The sequence below is a fragment of the Atractosteus spatula genome, chromosome 4 (genome assembly GCF_055471065.1).
Source record: "Atractosteus spatula isolate fAtrSpa1 chromosome 4, fAtrSpa1.hap1, whole genome shotgun sequence".
Taxonomy (NCBI): domain Eukaryota; kingdom Metazoa; phylum Chordata; class Actinopteri; order Semionotiformes; family Lepisosteidae; genus Atractosteus; species Atractosteus spatula.
The window spans coordinates 31947102-31962272 of record NC_142709.1 but is presented as its reverse complement, the minus strand read 5'-3'; the positions used below and the strand labels follow the sequence as shown (position 1 = coordinate 31962272).

General features: G+C 38.0%; 1 protein-coding gene across 2 annotated transcripts in view; it reads right to left on the bottom strand.

Annotated features, from left to right (window-relative positions):
* Positions 1 to 15171, bottom strand: part of ppp2r3b (protein phosphatase 2, regulatory subunit B'', beta) — a 37773-nt gene that overhangs the window by 7756 nt on the left and 14846 nt on the right. Inside the window, exons 1-5 of one of the 2 annotated variants that reach the window (XM_088912872.1) lie at positions 9410 to 10304; positions 4973 to 5158; positions 3236 to 3339; positions 2806 to 2908; positions 1338 to 1412 (exon numbers count right to left, since the gene is read on the bottom strand). In XM_088912872.1, the coding sequence (XP_088768998.1) occupies positions 1338 to 1412; positions 2806 to 2908; positions 3236 to 3339; positions 4973 to 5158; positions 9410 to 9556 (615 nt within the window). In that variant the 5' untranslated portion in view covers positions 9557 to 10304. Of the gene's footprint in view, positions 1 to 1337; positions 1413 to 2805; positions 2909 to 3235; positions 3340 to 4972; positions 5159 to 9409; positions 10305 to 15171 lie in introns of those variants that run through there. The other variant, XM_088912871.1, reaches the window with a different exon arrangement.

Below are 15171 nucleotides of genomic sequence, written 5' to 3'. Positions count from 1 at the left end.
GAATGAAAGGTCCCAGTTTCTGTTTCTCAGTCTTCTGGTGCTGTACTTGTATTCCCAACTGGGTGGAAAGGAGAAAAACAACTGGTAGGGTCGTGCTAAACAGTCGGCATTTGTACAGCTTATAAATCAACAAACTGCCTCCAAAATTTGTAGCGCACTAAAAGGCCAAAACTAAAATATAGTTAATCAATACTTTCACTCTGGCATACCAGTGGCCAGTTAAAAAGCTCGAGTTAGTAATACAAGTTGAGGTCTTTCAGTTACTGTGCCTTCAGATCACTAAACTAATTACAGAGAAGCCATTAGAGCAGCTGAAAGATCAGCTGCCTGCTTCAGCTCAGTGTTAGTGTAGCCACAGGAAGTTGCTGCAATTCATCCATTGTGACACACAGAGCAGCCAGAAATTTGTATTTCTGTACTCGCCCTCTTCATTCTTGGGGAAAAAAAAGACTACTAAGAAAAAAGTGGTAAGGTAAATCAAGAAGCATTTTTTACTTTAACACCAAGCACCAATTAATATTACTCAGTATATTATGAATTAACCTCTTTAAATGACCATTTCTACTTTTTTAAACTAGAGGGAAGAAATATTTTGAGACATAAAACAGATTTTTTTTGTCAAGTTGACTTTTGTATTGCTTCCTTGAGACAATAAAAGTACAAACTTTTCCCATCTTAAAAAGACCTACAACCTCCACCAGTGATTCCCCATCCTGGTGCTGGGGGACCCCCGAGTCTGCCGGTTTTCAGTCTAGATTAGCTCTTAAATCACTAATGGTCATTTACGCCATTTATTGATCTGCTTGCTTGTTGAGCTGTTTTTAATGTTCAGACCTTGGTCTCTGAATAAACTGTATGACAATACCTTATTCCAAAACGCTGTTTTCAACACATTCAGCATGCAGCAGGTTATTCAGTGTCTCACCCACTTGCATCTGAGATTTTGCCATTTCAACCGTGACTGCACAGCATCTAATTTATGATCAGTTCCAAACAAAGGTTGAAAGACAGTGTATCAATAACTTGCAAATCACTTGCACTCCTCTCCTTTGGGGGAAAACCTTAATAAGGTGAGATCTAAACCTCATGAACTAGTACAAGGATAATTCCAATCAACATTTCCGTGCCTAAAATAATAAAGGAAGAAGAAACAAGGAAAACAAAAATGTAAATATAGTGACCCTGTGATTAGAAACTCAACTACAATAAAACCTGGAAGGGTAAGGGAACTGTAAGGCAAAAAAAAGTATCCTTGGTATTAAGGAAAGGGTTGGACTTCAGTGTCTTTACATTAGTTCCAGACCACAGCTGATACAGCCACAAAGAAGTCAACTTACTGTGGTAATGTAGCGAGAGTGAAAGTCCGAGGCCTCCCTTAGAAACGTGAGACCAGTGTGTGTGTTGACCACATCCTGAAAAACAAGAATATTTTATTGTTCTTGTATTAGATGAGATCCTGAAACATATGGAAGAGTTGTTTTTTTATATTTACCATATGCAGGATGCTAACTAGAACAGCCTATAAACAGTCTACAATGTAAAAATAAAGTCACTACTGTACTGAAAGAAAATTTATAAGGGAGACTACATTAGTCTCTCAGCTGAAATGAGTTACTTGGATAAGATTAAGGAATCCAGGTTTGAAATAAAGGAGACTACTAGGTAAATCAGATCTCCTAAAGGGCCTAAAGAGTGGGACTACTGTAAATCGTGTCAGGAGGAACCTATTTTCCATGCATCATTTCTAAAGGAAACCTTTTATGTGGCAGACAGAATTTTTTTTTAATATGGAGGGGTAATGAGAGTCAAGCCACAGATTTTTTTCAAGTCAAATTTCCATGTGCTTGCATATGTGGAAATAAAATTAAACAGTTTTATCTGCAGATGAACACAATGCTCCTTGACCCTTCCCTTGTGAAATTAAATAATAGAAAAATACATAAATCACTCTCCTTATGAATCCACAGGGGAAGTCAAATCTACTCCAAAGCAATACTTATTTCATTCATCAAAACGGTCAGATCAATTGCCAAAACCACACAATACAAATTAAATACAGGATGCCAAAATGCATCTCTTCACTGAACTCAAACACCCTAAGCTTGGGCGATTCTGCTGCCTTGAATACAAATGGCAACTCTCTTGGCTTAACAGGAGCTGCTAAGTGAAAAGGCAAACGCAGCGTATACTGACCACAGTAAACATGTATCGAGAGCTCACAATGTCAAATTACATTCTATTGTTTTAATTTAATCATAACGATTAAACATAAATCATGTGAAAGATTTTGTTCACTATAATCCCTCTTTGCCCTCAAGTATGCAACTTCGTCTTGTTCACAAAAATATTTTATCTACACGTTCAGAAAGGGGAAAACAGACCTGAAAAACAGACTCATTACATTGAGTCTTCTCCACAAATAAATGATTGTGCAAATTACAATTTGCTTACTATCTTTTATGGGAATCTGTCAAAGTAGCTTGTGTAGAAAACATGTTGAAATCTATTTTTCAGATGACATTTATCCCTGATTGGAGCATGTGACCTACAACAAGGCACCCAAAACTTTATAAGCCTAAAGTGAAAAACAAGCATGCAAAATGAATTCAAGACTGGGGCTGTAAAAATGCATTATTCTGCTATTTATTTAACATAGTTGCTTTTGATCTGTTTCACATTCTAAATGGTTTTGTGGTAGACTGTGAAGTTTCATCCTGCTTTCCTTTCTCAGGATAATCATGTGCCAATTACTATATTTGCACATTATGTGTGTTTTGCAGCAAAACATTCAGAAGACAACAACACCTGAAGGAATGGAATAAAGTCTTCCTGTTCAATGTAATTACAGCTCGGCTTGGCCAAAAGGTGAACAAATTTAGATGCGTCATCATGGCAGGTCTGTAAGGTTCTGTAAAACAATAAATGATAAAATGTCTTTTCCTTGATGAAGGAATACAAGCATTTAAAACTTGTTTCACAAATGAACAAAACTGCATGTTTATTTTCCCACCACCCTGAGAAGGAAACAAACCGTTTAAATTCAAAATGTTGTTCTTTAGATTGAAAGGTATCTGTTAAACAGCTATATAAATACATATATAGTATCTTCTAACTAATACAATTTGAAAAACAATGTCATGTTAATTTTATAATGAAGCATTAGCATATGTAATTTTATAGTTGTTGTAAAATAATATAGACAGTCTATCTCACAGACAAGCTACCATTGTCTTACTTTCTCCACATTGCAACAAATTTGTGAACGGATACGAATCCTGTTCTGTCCCCTCCAGCAGCACAGAACAATGGCATTTTCCAGTAGAGTGGACATTCACAAGCCTGGGAAGACAAAAAAATACTTTAACAAGAACTGGGATAGGTTCAAGGATTTAAAGCTTTTAAAATCATTTTCAATTCTTCCATCTTATATAGTCTTATACAGTTACATATATAAAGTTCCCTGGCAGGGCTGTCTAACTTTGGTGTAGTATTTCACCTTAAATCTTTATATTTTGAAATATTTTCAAATATTAGCCTGAGGAAAAGTGCACAGTGTTACTGTTAAAAAGAAATATCTCTAATGAAAAACATATAAACGTTTGGACATACACATTCCACCTAGCATGCACTTAGGTCAAGTGTTTACTTGTGCATTTTGAATGCGGAGAACAAATATCAAAGAGCTTTCAGAGTGACCAAGGTAAAAGTGGTTTCTCTGTAGCTACTAGACAAACTACAAAAAGGCCAAGATAACCATTTGTGGTTAACTTAACCTATAGCTGCGATCAAGCAAACAAACAGGATCTCTCTGAAATGCATGCAGCTTTAATATTTCAAAAGAAAACCTACAATGGCTACACAATGTACTTGTCTTTTTGTTGGCTGCTGAGCATCAAAAACGTGTTAAGTTGCTAAAATGTATCACCTAGGCATTAACATCAAAGGCATTGACAAAGTCACTGCGAAACGCAAACCAGAGACACAAGTGGAGACTATGTGAAAATACATTTAGAAACAAAAACAGGAGGCACGTCTGCACACAAAGGGTTGTGGGTGTATGGAACAAGGTGGTACAGTATGGCTAAACATGTTTTTGAAGTCAATACTTGGGTGTCTCTCAAGAAACAGTTGGATGAGATCTGTGGATTAATTAGCTATTGACTACCAAAGGGGACTGGCCAAATGGCCTCTTCTCTTATAATTTGGTGTGAGTGGTATTTGCAGTCCAAACTGTTTTCTGGAAACTGTAAATGCCATATAAAAGAAAATAAATCACATCCTTTGAAATATTGTGAGAAAGTATATTTTGCTCTGAAATGCCTGCTTAAACAGACTGTACTTATGGGAGCCAACAAAAAAAAAGTTGCCAAAATGAATGTTTAAATGCCTGGAGGCTCCATGGAGGAGAATGTCCAGTTTGCTAGTTAACACATGAGTGAGCTGCTGTCTGTGAAGGGAGCACTAATTTAATGTTTTGGGAAACAGACTGAGCTGAAAGCTTATTATACACTTAGAGGAGACTGTGAACTTAATTAAGATTCAATAACAACAACAATAATAATAATGAAGGTTCTAATTGGCAAATTCAGGTTCTCAGCATTTGGCCTCTGAGCTTCATTTATAGACTATTTTTAAACTTGTATCGCTGTGCAACACAGGATGTGTATTTTTAGGTTTTTAATGTGAATAAACTGTACCTCTAATTTTACAAAGATAACATGTCTATAAACGTCTTCCATGTCTATATGGAAGTGTTTGTTCAGTGCGCAATTAAGCCTTCCTGCAGGAAATGCAATAATCTTTTTCTGTGGAATACGGCAAATATGACAAGAGCCGTATACATGTCACTCCAAACCTACCTTGGAAAGCTAGGATACAGATTCCTTTCTCATAAAATCCATAAGCTTAATTACACGGAAGATGGCTGTGCTGGTTGGGTGGCAAGAGAACAGATGTGGTAAATCATACTCACTTTGGCTACCTTCCCCATGTCTTCAATAGTTGCCCTTTCATTGGGGAACTGTGAAAATGTTCTCTCTATTCTGGAAATGAGCGAGTCGATGTTGGGATTGGCTTTAGGCCGTCCTCGTGGGAAATAAAACCTTGGAATGTTCTCACTTAAGGCTGGTGTTATGGGTTCATCTTTCTTTACCTGAGCCTGCAAATAAAAAAAAATATATGAACAGTCAAGATGTGTCTATCCTTCTTTAAACACAAACACTTAAAATTATGGTTGCTCCTTTATAGCCTCATTACTGGAAACCTTATTTCCTGTTTTGAGTTAAATCAATGTCTTTGTTTACTTACACATGAAGGAAAAACATCTGCTAGGAGATTGCTAGTGGCTAAAATGGAACCGGAATACAGATTGAAGCAAATACGGTGTCTCAGAAATGTGTCTCAGTATTTTCAATTTGAGCCTACATTTTCCATCAAAGCCAAAATAGACCTGCTGAAAATTCCAATCATGGAGCAAACAATCATTTTATATTGCTTCTGATTCCTAAGCTACTCTTAGCTGGAAATGGCACTTGAGCTTGGGAATCTTATCGACAAAAAAAGCTTTAGAAAATGTAGGAATGTACACTTAGCAGAATGAAGCTTACTGAAAGTACACCTTTTTGTTGAAATTATCAGGAAATTGAATACCTGTCAGCAAATTTAAGATAGATTTCAGATTTACAGATGAAATGTAACATTTAATTATGGATTCAAAAACGTCAACTGCCACTCATTTTAGTACTGCTACTGTTGATAAGACTTGAGCATTAAAATTCCACAGCCACAACTTATTCTTCCCCGAATACAGAATAAATGATGCGTTTTCATCAAAACTTAAAGTAAGATACGAACACTGGTGCCCCGTTTTGCAGGACTTTATTCATCTTATTTACGAGCAGAACAGAGGATTAAATCCTTGGTAATCGCAGTTATATAAGATCTTATTAGCAGACTATTTTGCCACAACACCACAGACCAGGATGTGAGTCTGGCTTTGGGTGCCTCTCTGTGAGGAGTTTGCGTGACCCTGGGCATGCCACATGTCCAAGCCTCCTCCAACATCCTGAAACCAATTCGGTTTGGCTTGACTGGCTATTCTGAACTGTCCCTTTCTTTACCGGGGGTAGCGGTCATTGCCTTTTAGTCTAGTACCCGTGCGATTAAAGCAGAATCAAATGAGCGTGATGGGCCAAACAGCCTCCTCTCCCTTGTAGCCACTGTGATGTACCGATACTACAACAAAGTACTTCTCAAACCCTGGTTGAAACACCAAATGATCAGGGTTTGAGAAGAAACTCGGCATTAAGGTTTTAATGGCTTCTGTCATGTGATAAAGGCAGAGGAGATCTCGCACATAAAACAAATCAGGGATTTTGTGCTCTTCAGGTCAATTTTACAAAGTCTTCTAGAGTGTAACCCTAAACTATATTGCAAATCACTCATATTTAACATCTCACTCACACAAACAAAATATCATGTTCTTTCTTTTGAAAAATTCAGTCCACGCTTAAAAAAACCTTTGTGTGTTGTACATTACAGGTATGACCGACATCTTACGCCTCATAAGACATCATACGCCTCATAAAACTTGGCATTATTTGGGAACAGGAGGCACTTCTTTTCCCAAAAGGATTGTATGCAACAAGCTACCCAGCCATGTTGTTGAAGCTGATATTTTGGCCGGAAGAGATCCTCAGAGCAGCTCAGTAGCAAATAACAAAAGAGCTAGATGGGTCAAAAGACCACCTCTCATTTGTAACTGCTGTTATACATGTACAGAATGGGAACATCTGCAGCATTGGAAGTGAAACGGAATTATGTAATAGCTGTATTCAAATGAGAGAGGAGTGGACATCACAGAGAGTCTCATTGTCAGTGTTTATTTTCCTCCTTGTTCAGATGAACTTGCGAATGATTTGCGAATCTGATCTATGAAATAGCCAATAGCAGAACCAGCCCCAAAAAAAAACAACTGAACTATACTTTAGTCTGCCACTCTGCACACTACATCAATTCCGATTTAACTTCATGCACAAATTGTTTGTCAACATGTACTTCACTCAAAGACTCACATGAGATCTGCTGTGTGCCTTGGGTCAGGGCCCGGGGTGTGCAATTAATCTGCATGACCACGGGAAGAGTCTCAAACATCTTCGGGGCTGCAGAGCTAAATACGTGTGGACTGGAATCTTTTACATTAGCAACATATCTGTCTGGTAGTCTCAGACGTTCTACATCAGCATCCAAGTACCCAACATTCCTGCTGTTCTAAATTAACAAAGCACTTTTTGAAATCGCGCTAAAAAGAGATTGCTCATAGCTGTAATGTAAGAAAATGTCTACTGCAAGGCTATGAAACAGTGAAGTGAACAGTGAAGAAAGTTTGGCACAATTTCTTTGCTCAAATTGTTAGCCAGTTTGTTTATGCAATCAAACTCTCATCTGCTTTTATTTCATAATGGGATAAAGTCTGTTTAATAAACAGATACAGATACAGTATATCTGTCATTTTCAGATGACACTGCCAGCCAAGTGTAAAATTCTTGTCATCCTTTCCATGACCAATCCTGTCACAATTGTATACGGGTACAAAAAACACTTCAATCGGTGCTGTCAGTTGTGATATATACATTTCATACTGATGGCAAAAATATATATATATAAAACTTTTGGTCAGTATATTGCCAACCCCTAGGTGATACTAGCTGATCGTTGATAGCTCCTAAACAGCAAGTGACTGTCACACAGACAATCAAAACAACAGTAACTGTTGTCTATACTGTATGTCATAATTTATTTCCTTTTTTAAAAAATCTATTTGCTAGGGCTTTAAAATATAATGAACCATATTCGTCTTTGTTTGCATTTTTAAGCTTTACTATCTTCTGTGAAATGAAAGCCACCTTAACATCACAAATACTTCCTTAACATTTCTTCAAATCTTCAAATACATAAAAACATTGAAACAATATGAATATATACATTTCTCAGCATTTCATGAAGATGGTATGGTGTTAATGGCATTAAATATAACGTCACAGTTTAGAAACCCAAACTTTCGTATTACCAGTTACAGTGCACGGTTATGAAATGACTCTTTGATATTAAAGAAAAACAAGTCCATCACAGTCAGTTAAATTAATCACCGGTGTTTTGCTTGTGTACGTGTGCTGAAGTTAGAACTAAATTCTAATGGCCACATTTGGTCTTCTTAAACAATGTAATTGTTTAACTGTAATTGTGAAAATGTTTGCAAAAAAACAACCACATCAATTTCTGAGTTCTAGCACTAAGAATTGTTAGCATTACAGCTGAAGTCTCAAGATATAGCTGTGATGACTTTCCCCAAAAGTGAATAACATTGAATAATTTTAACACTTTTAACATAACTGTTACAGTAAGTTAAAACGAATGGAAACCATTCAACATTTTGTTGTGGATTTCCAGTGGCACACATTTTTATTTTGTTCAACACTAATCTTTAATGAGCATACATGGGGCTGTTTTCACTGCTGCTACTGGAGGTCCACTCTGAGACAGAGAAACAAGGGCATTGTTTTGATGTACTGAACGACCTGCGCTGATAAATTCCCAGACAGACCTCTACCACAACTGAAGAACACAGAAGGCATGTTTGTGCACTGGACACCCATGACTAGGTAAGCAACCAGAAGCCATTAGTAAAGCTCTGGTGTGTGACCACAGCATGCTAGTCACATGCAAACAAATTTTTAGTCTTGGTTCTGTAATACTCCCAAACGATGGGTACTAGCAAAACAAAAAATACTACAACAAAATGTTTCTTTCCTATAACTTTAATGCAATACTTTAAAAGCATACAAATGTGAAATAAACTATTTTTAAATAAATATTTAGATTATGACAGATTGCACAAAAGAACTGTAAAAAGAAAAACTACAGTAGTACATTTAGCAAGAGAAAAATATTAAATTGAGGAAACTTCACTCTAGCATCACGCCTCAGAATGACACTTGGTCTGTCATTAATTGCAATCAATGAGATTCAATCATTTCAATCAAAGAATGATTCAACAAGAAAGCAAACAGCAAATACTTCATTTTCTCACTGGCCCGACGTCCATAAAAGGGAATTCATCTCTGTTCTTTTTGAACCCCGATTTACGGTCACGCTTTACAAAGTTTCTGCAGTAGGAAACCTGAAGAAGCTCTTTAATTTACGTCACAGGATGACATGTAAGGACAGTCTTACTTAATTGAATTTATCCCATATTTAAGGTACACAAAAGACTGAAACACTGACTGAAAGCCAAGCAAAGACTGAAAGTTGGAAAACAAAACCAGACTCCAGCAGTCCATAGAGGACCACCTAAAAATGACTTCAAGCTCCGCCACGAGTCCCCGGAAAAGAACAAATTAAGACAACCTGCCTGTACTTGCTGGAAAGCTTTCAGTCTCTTCTTAAACCGGGAGGGCAGGACAAAATCACACCCCCGAGCCAACAATGCCAATTCCTTTCGGAGGTCTGGGTCTTGCCGTAGTGAAATGTCCTTCATCCTCATAATGTCCGACTTCATTAAGCCCTCCAAAAGGCAGGACACGCCGAGCGTTTCCAGTAAACACGGCTGTGCAATCAGTGGTATCTGCACCACAGCCGAGCTTCTGCTTCTCTTATCAAAGCTTCAGCCACTTAACTCCAAGCAGCAACTGTGCCTTTTTAATTCCGGGATATTCTGCCTGCCCGTTTGGCTGGAGCCTGTTGTTCCATACATCGAAGACAAGTTGGCTAAAATCAGAAAACCCTATCCTGAAAAGTCACTAGGGAGACGTGTGGTGGTAGTTGAGGGGGGGGCGGTTATTGGGGCGTGTGGAACTGCCCTTTCCAGCTTGCATTCCACAGCGCACACAGAAGGTTATGTAAAGAAACAAACCTGTTGTTTTCGAGCTCTCTGATATAAGATCCAGCTGACTCTTGGGATGCAGCAGAATGCCAAAATTACAGCGGGTACTGGCTCTTTCTGGATCCCCCCCCCTGCATACCCCCTCCTTGACCAATTTCCTTCTGTCACAATCCGCTCAAGCTGTCCCGCTTGACTGAAGTGTCCAGCTGGAGGTGGCTGCCAGGGACCTCGCAGGGATCTGTACACTTGTCTTCCACTCTCAGGAGAACAAATACACAGTACGGCCTTGGAATCCCATTTTATCGCCGGCAGTTCTCGCAGCTCCTGGCATCTGACCCGCGTACAGCTCAATCGCTGATGCTCACGGGCCCCTTCGGACCACAAGCAGGGGAGCTGTTCTGTCCGCAGAAACAAGCCCCGGAATGGTCACCAATTCTGAGGCGATTTTTTTTCTTGCGTTCAGTTAAAAAAAAAAAAGGGAATTTCAGAACTGCGTTACATTGCACAATGGAGATCATGCGTAAGACTGGGGAAGGGGGAGGCAGAAAAATTTCATAAGTTTCATAAGCAGAGGAAGAGGATGTCCGAGACAAGAATCCCCCCCCCCCCCAGTAGCACGGTTGCTTCTAGCTATGACATCTCTTATTATCGCTGATAACAGTCACTAGGCATTGGGATGCATAGCATTCAAAGAACGATAGCTTAACCAGCCTGAGACTATTAAAAGCCCGCGTGTACTGTTTGGGCAACCTAAGAAACAAGATCTAGAGAAACAAGTTTATTTTAGTTCTAACAAACATCCGTTTTAGGGCTGACAGCAATTATGACAATTCCTGCCGAATGTTCTGATCTAAACCAACTTAAGAAAATCAGGACAGCTGAAAATGTCATTTTTCATGGATCCTATTAATACATGTCGAGGGTGCCAACTTGAATGGCAGGAATGAACGCAAAAGCGTTGCGCACATTAGCAGTGTTAAACCATCATGCTCCACGCTCTGATTCAAAATAAGGCACACCCAGGTTTAAGTTACATGCTTTTACAGGCAGATCAGATAGACGACAATTAGATTCTTCCATTCATTTTCACTGCAATTCCAAATCCTCTTATCTCACAATAACAGGATACTGTCCAGTTTTGATAATCTCTACAAAAACTGGAATTCAAAGCACCTGAACCTACGAGCTAGCTGCTATAGAAATCAGTCAGTAAGTAAACAAAATTGTGCCATTAAGGTTTGTTGAAAGTATACCAATTCTTCAGAGACTGACTGAATTATACTTTTCAGTTCCTGTATGAGCTGTTAAAGCTGAGTACAGCACAAAGGAATTCTATTTTTTTATTGCTATTAAACATTCACATTTTGCTCTCACAGTTGAGTCTTTCTTTTATGGGATACAATGTTTTGGATGAACAAATATATAATGAAAAAACAAAGACCTCATAGTTTTTTGTGCTGTAGCAGTGAGCTGGTACTGACTGAATGAGATGAGTGCAGCTGTCCGGGTAACAAGTGCCATTTCCCTTAAACTGCGCTGTTTCCAGTCAAGGCACAATAAACCTCATGATGTACACCACAGGGGAAATAGTATGTTGAAAGTTCAAGTGCAGTAAATAAAATACAACTAAGACCAAGACTTAGAATTCCACTATACCTAAAAACAAATTATTAGACTACTTCAAAACATTACAGAACTTAATGACAAACATTCTCATACATAAATAACTCACTGAACTCAAATTTCGTTGTTTTAAATTTACCAAGAGGTATACAACTTGCACCTTGCATTCTCTGCTTACCTAAAATCCATTTTTTTTCAAATAAAGGGCTTGCATTTGGGGCAATAAAATGACAATGAAGAATGCAAGCTGTTCGTTTTAGGTAAAAAGGTTTTTAGAAATAACGTGTTAGATATCTACACCTGCCACTAAATTGTTGAACTTCTCTTAATTTATTGGAAAGTAATGGGAACTACAATAACAAGGTCATAATTACCTCACCTTGTCATCTACAAACAAAAGTATCTTTTCACAGGATGACATTAATACGCTGCATGTTCCCAAGTTTTAATGGGGAGAGGTAGGCTCTCTAGGTTAATAGTGTGCATTCTACGCTTATTCATACCACCCACAGAACAGGATAAAAATAGCACATAACAGAAAAACCTATGTGTTTGATAGACTTCAAAACATTTACTGTAATCTTATTTTGATCACAGAGCAAAGGTCTCATTTTTCATTAAAAAAAAACACAAGGGTGACGTTTGTTCACACCCCCTGTACTTAGTATTTTTAAATCCTCCTCTGACACAGATGACGCCTACAAAAAGCTTCCCGCAATGGGCCACGAGGTCATAACAGTTCTAAAAGAAGGTTTTGGACTATTTCTCCAAAATTATGAAAATTACCCCAATGGAATTCAATCAGTTCAATTGGTTAAGGCACTTTTATATGGTATTCAATTTTCAGGAAGTAAAGAAGGTACAGTTGTGCACACAGTTGACTGTTCTCTCATTCCACCTCCACTGCTGAGCCTGGACACATACCCAGTGCACATCCATTACATATTCCAAGATACACCATCACAATAATCGCTAGCCTTGAAAAGCTTAGTCTTACTAAACTCTAAAATACAAACTTTAATGTACCACAAAGAGATTTGATGAGGATTATTTTGTCTTTGCAGATTAAAATCAAAATGCATATTCAATTTAAAAATACATTCCAAGATTCATGCTACTGCTCGAAGACGGAAGAAGTTTCGGAGCACACTTTCACTAGCAGGTCTGCATGCAGTGTGAGGCACTTGAACACATTATTCACTATCAGATTAAGAAAGGAATTATTTCATAATAGCAAGAGAAGAGGGGTCAAGACATTTATTTAAACAGCATAACACTTCCTAGAAAGTGACAGCAACCGACTGGAAGAAAAAAATAGACATCACGCAATTGCCCCAGTCAATCAAAAATCGGGCTGATCTTGTCTGGAGAATGAAAATAACTTCATGGGTTAAAAGGCTAGGAAAACAAAAGAGTTGAACCCCACCAAAAGTGAGTGGGGAAAAAATAAAGAATATTCACGTAAACCCTGTTAAACACTGTTAAAAGTGTTTCTGATGCATTGAATTTTTAACTAGAGTTTGTAAATGTTGATCTTTTATAATCCCATTGTAAAGTCTCCCTATATTTTGTGTAAGAATTTGCCCAAGGACCTCCATTCATTTCTGAACCACTTTAACCAACACAGGGCAGCAGGAAAGTGAGGCCTATCCCAACACGAAACGGGCATGAGGCAGAATACACCCTGGGTGGGACGCCAGTCTATCACAGGCATAATGACACACAAACTAGAATTCATTGAAGAATTGGTGGTTAATCACTTAGATTCTCTTTAGTGTGGAAGTCACAAAAACATTGTGAATTTAACCAAAACTAGCTTGAGAAAATGTCTGGTCAGAACAAGTAGTCCTCAAGACCCCATTCTGTACTCATTCTGTTTGAAGTGGGGCCCGCTGTTTTTCCACAGCAACAGTAATAAAATACACAAGCCAAGACAAAAATAGAAGGTATACATATACAATATATTTAATATATTACACAGAATGCCATTGTTCAGAGGAGTAGGTCTTAATCTTCACCGCAGCCTGCCCCACTTTGGTTCTTAAAATCTGTTCTTGTGCCCCTTATCAGAAATCATTGAAATAGGTCAGTTCTTTAAACCTAAGATATATCAGTACTAAAGAATGAAAGAGATTAAAAATAATTTTATTTTGCTGTTAAGAATACATGAAAAACTATACTTTCTTAAGTTTACTTTAAAACACCTAGGTTTGGTGAAACAAAGTAGCTGTACTTCCGTACCTGTGCTTAATTTGCGTTTGACGTGATTTACGTTTTAAAAAGATCTGACATGTCTCACACCCCGAGAAAGAGCATATCACACCCCTGTGGGGAGTGTGCACCCCAGGTTAAGAACTACTGGTTTAGAGGCATAAATAAAATAAACCATAGGACATTTAAGAAAATAAATTCAGCGGCCATGAAAACCACTATGTCTATTTCATTATTCCTGAATGTTTATTGTGGTAGACATATTAGCTATCATATCTCACTGAAATGAAAAGAACATCCACTATTCTGTGCACAACAGGCCAAGCAACAGACACCAGATTAGCAAACCTGCCTGTTGGAAGGCTCATTGCGTCACATTGCAAAATCTTCCTCTGAATAACCTCAATACTGCACACTCCCTTTCAGACATGTAAAAGGGAAAGGGTTACATGGCTGCAACGGAATCTCTAAGGCAGCCAGTCCCAAACTTTTTTTTTTTGGAAGCAACCCACTAACTACAATGTGCTTATTTTGGCGGCCCACAGCAGACACTTCAGAAGCAACATGCAGTGTGCTCCTCTCATAACACCGCCCTCATGTTATTTTCAATTTAAAAGCACATCTCTATTAGTCTACCCTAATTCTAAAACAAAATCACCCTGCACTTATATACACATAAACCCACAGAACCATGGAATGCAATAACATCTAATCTAGAAGCTTTCAAACATGAGAGAAAAACCCTTTCCCCCATTTTGTTCAATTCCGAAGTTGGCATCTGCGAAGGATAAAATTGGGCCAAATTGCACAGCTGTTCCACTCTTTGGTGCAATTTCTGAGAGGCACAGTCAGAGATCATTTGCAACAAAAAGCTTAATGCACTGCTTGATAATTGCCATTATGTTGGAAGGGAACACTTGCGCTGGAAGCTTATACAAAATGGTATAGAGACTTTAAGGTTTTGTCTGACAACATTGGATACTTGCTCTTAAACTGCGGGGAAAATGCAGATAGCAAATAAGTTAAATCTCACCTTCCATGAACTATCAAATGAAAACTCAATCAGCTTATTCTTTTTTTTTTTTGCTGTCCACAGTGAGCTACTTTTCCAAATCCACAGCAAATGAGACGCAAATCCAGGGTTTACTCCCAAAATCCAATTCTGGGAATTAACAGGTAACAGGTTATGACAAGATGGTAACCCTGTTTGGTTTCAAACCTAGAGTCAGTGCTATATACTGTACAGTGGAAGTTTTTTAGTTTATTTTTAAAATGATCCATTCGTTTTTCACTATTCAGTATTAAAGGTGGAAAAAAAGGTCTGGCATGATTTGTCTTGACTTCAGCCTTTCCATCATTACAATAAGGGTGTGTCGCCTTTCGATGTCCACTGTAGCTATTCTGAGAGAACTGAAAATATTTCATCAATTCCATTTTCTACACAAACTTTCCCAACA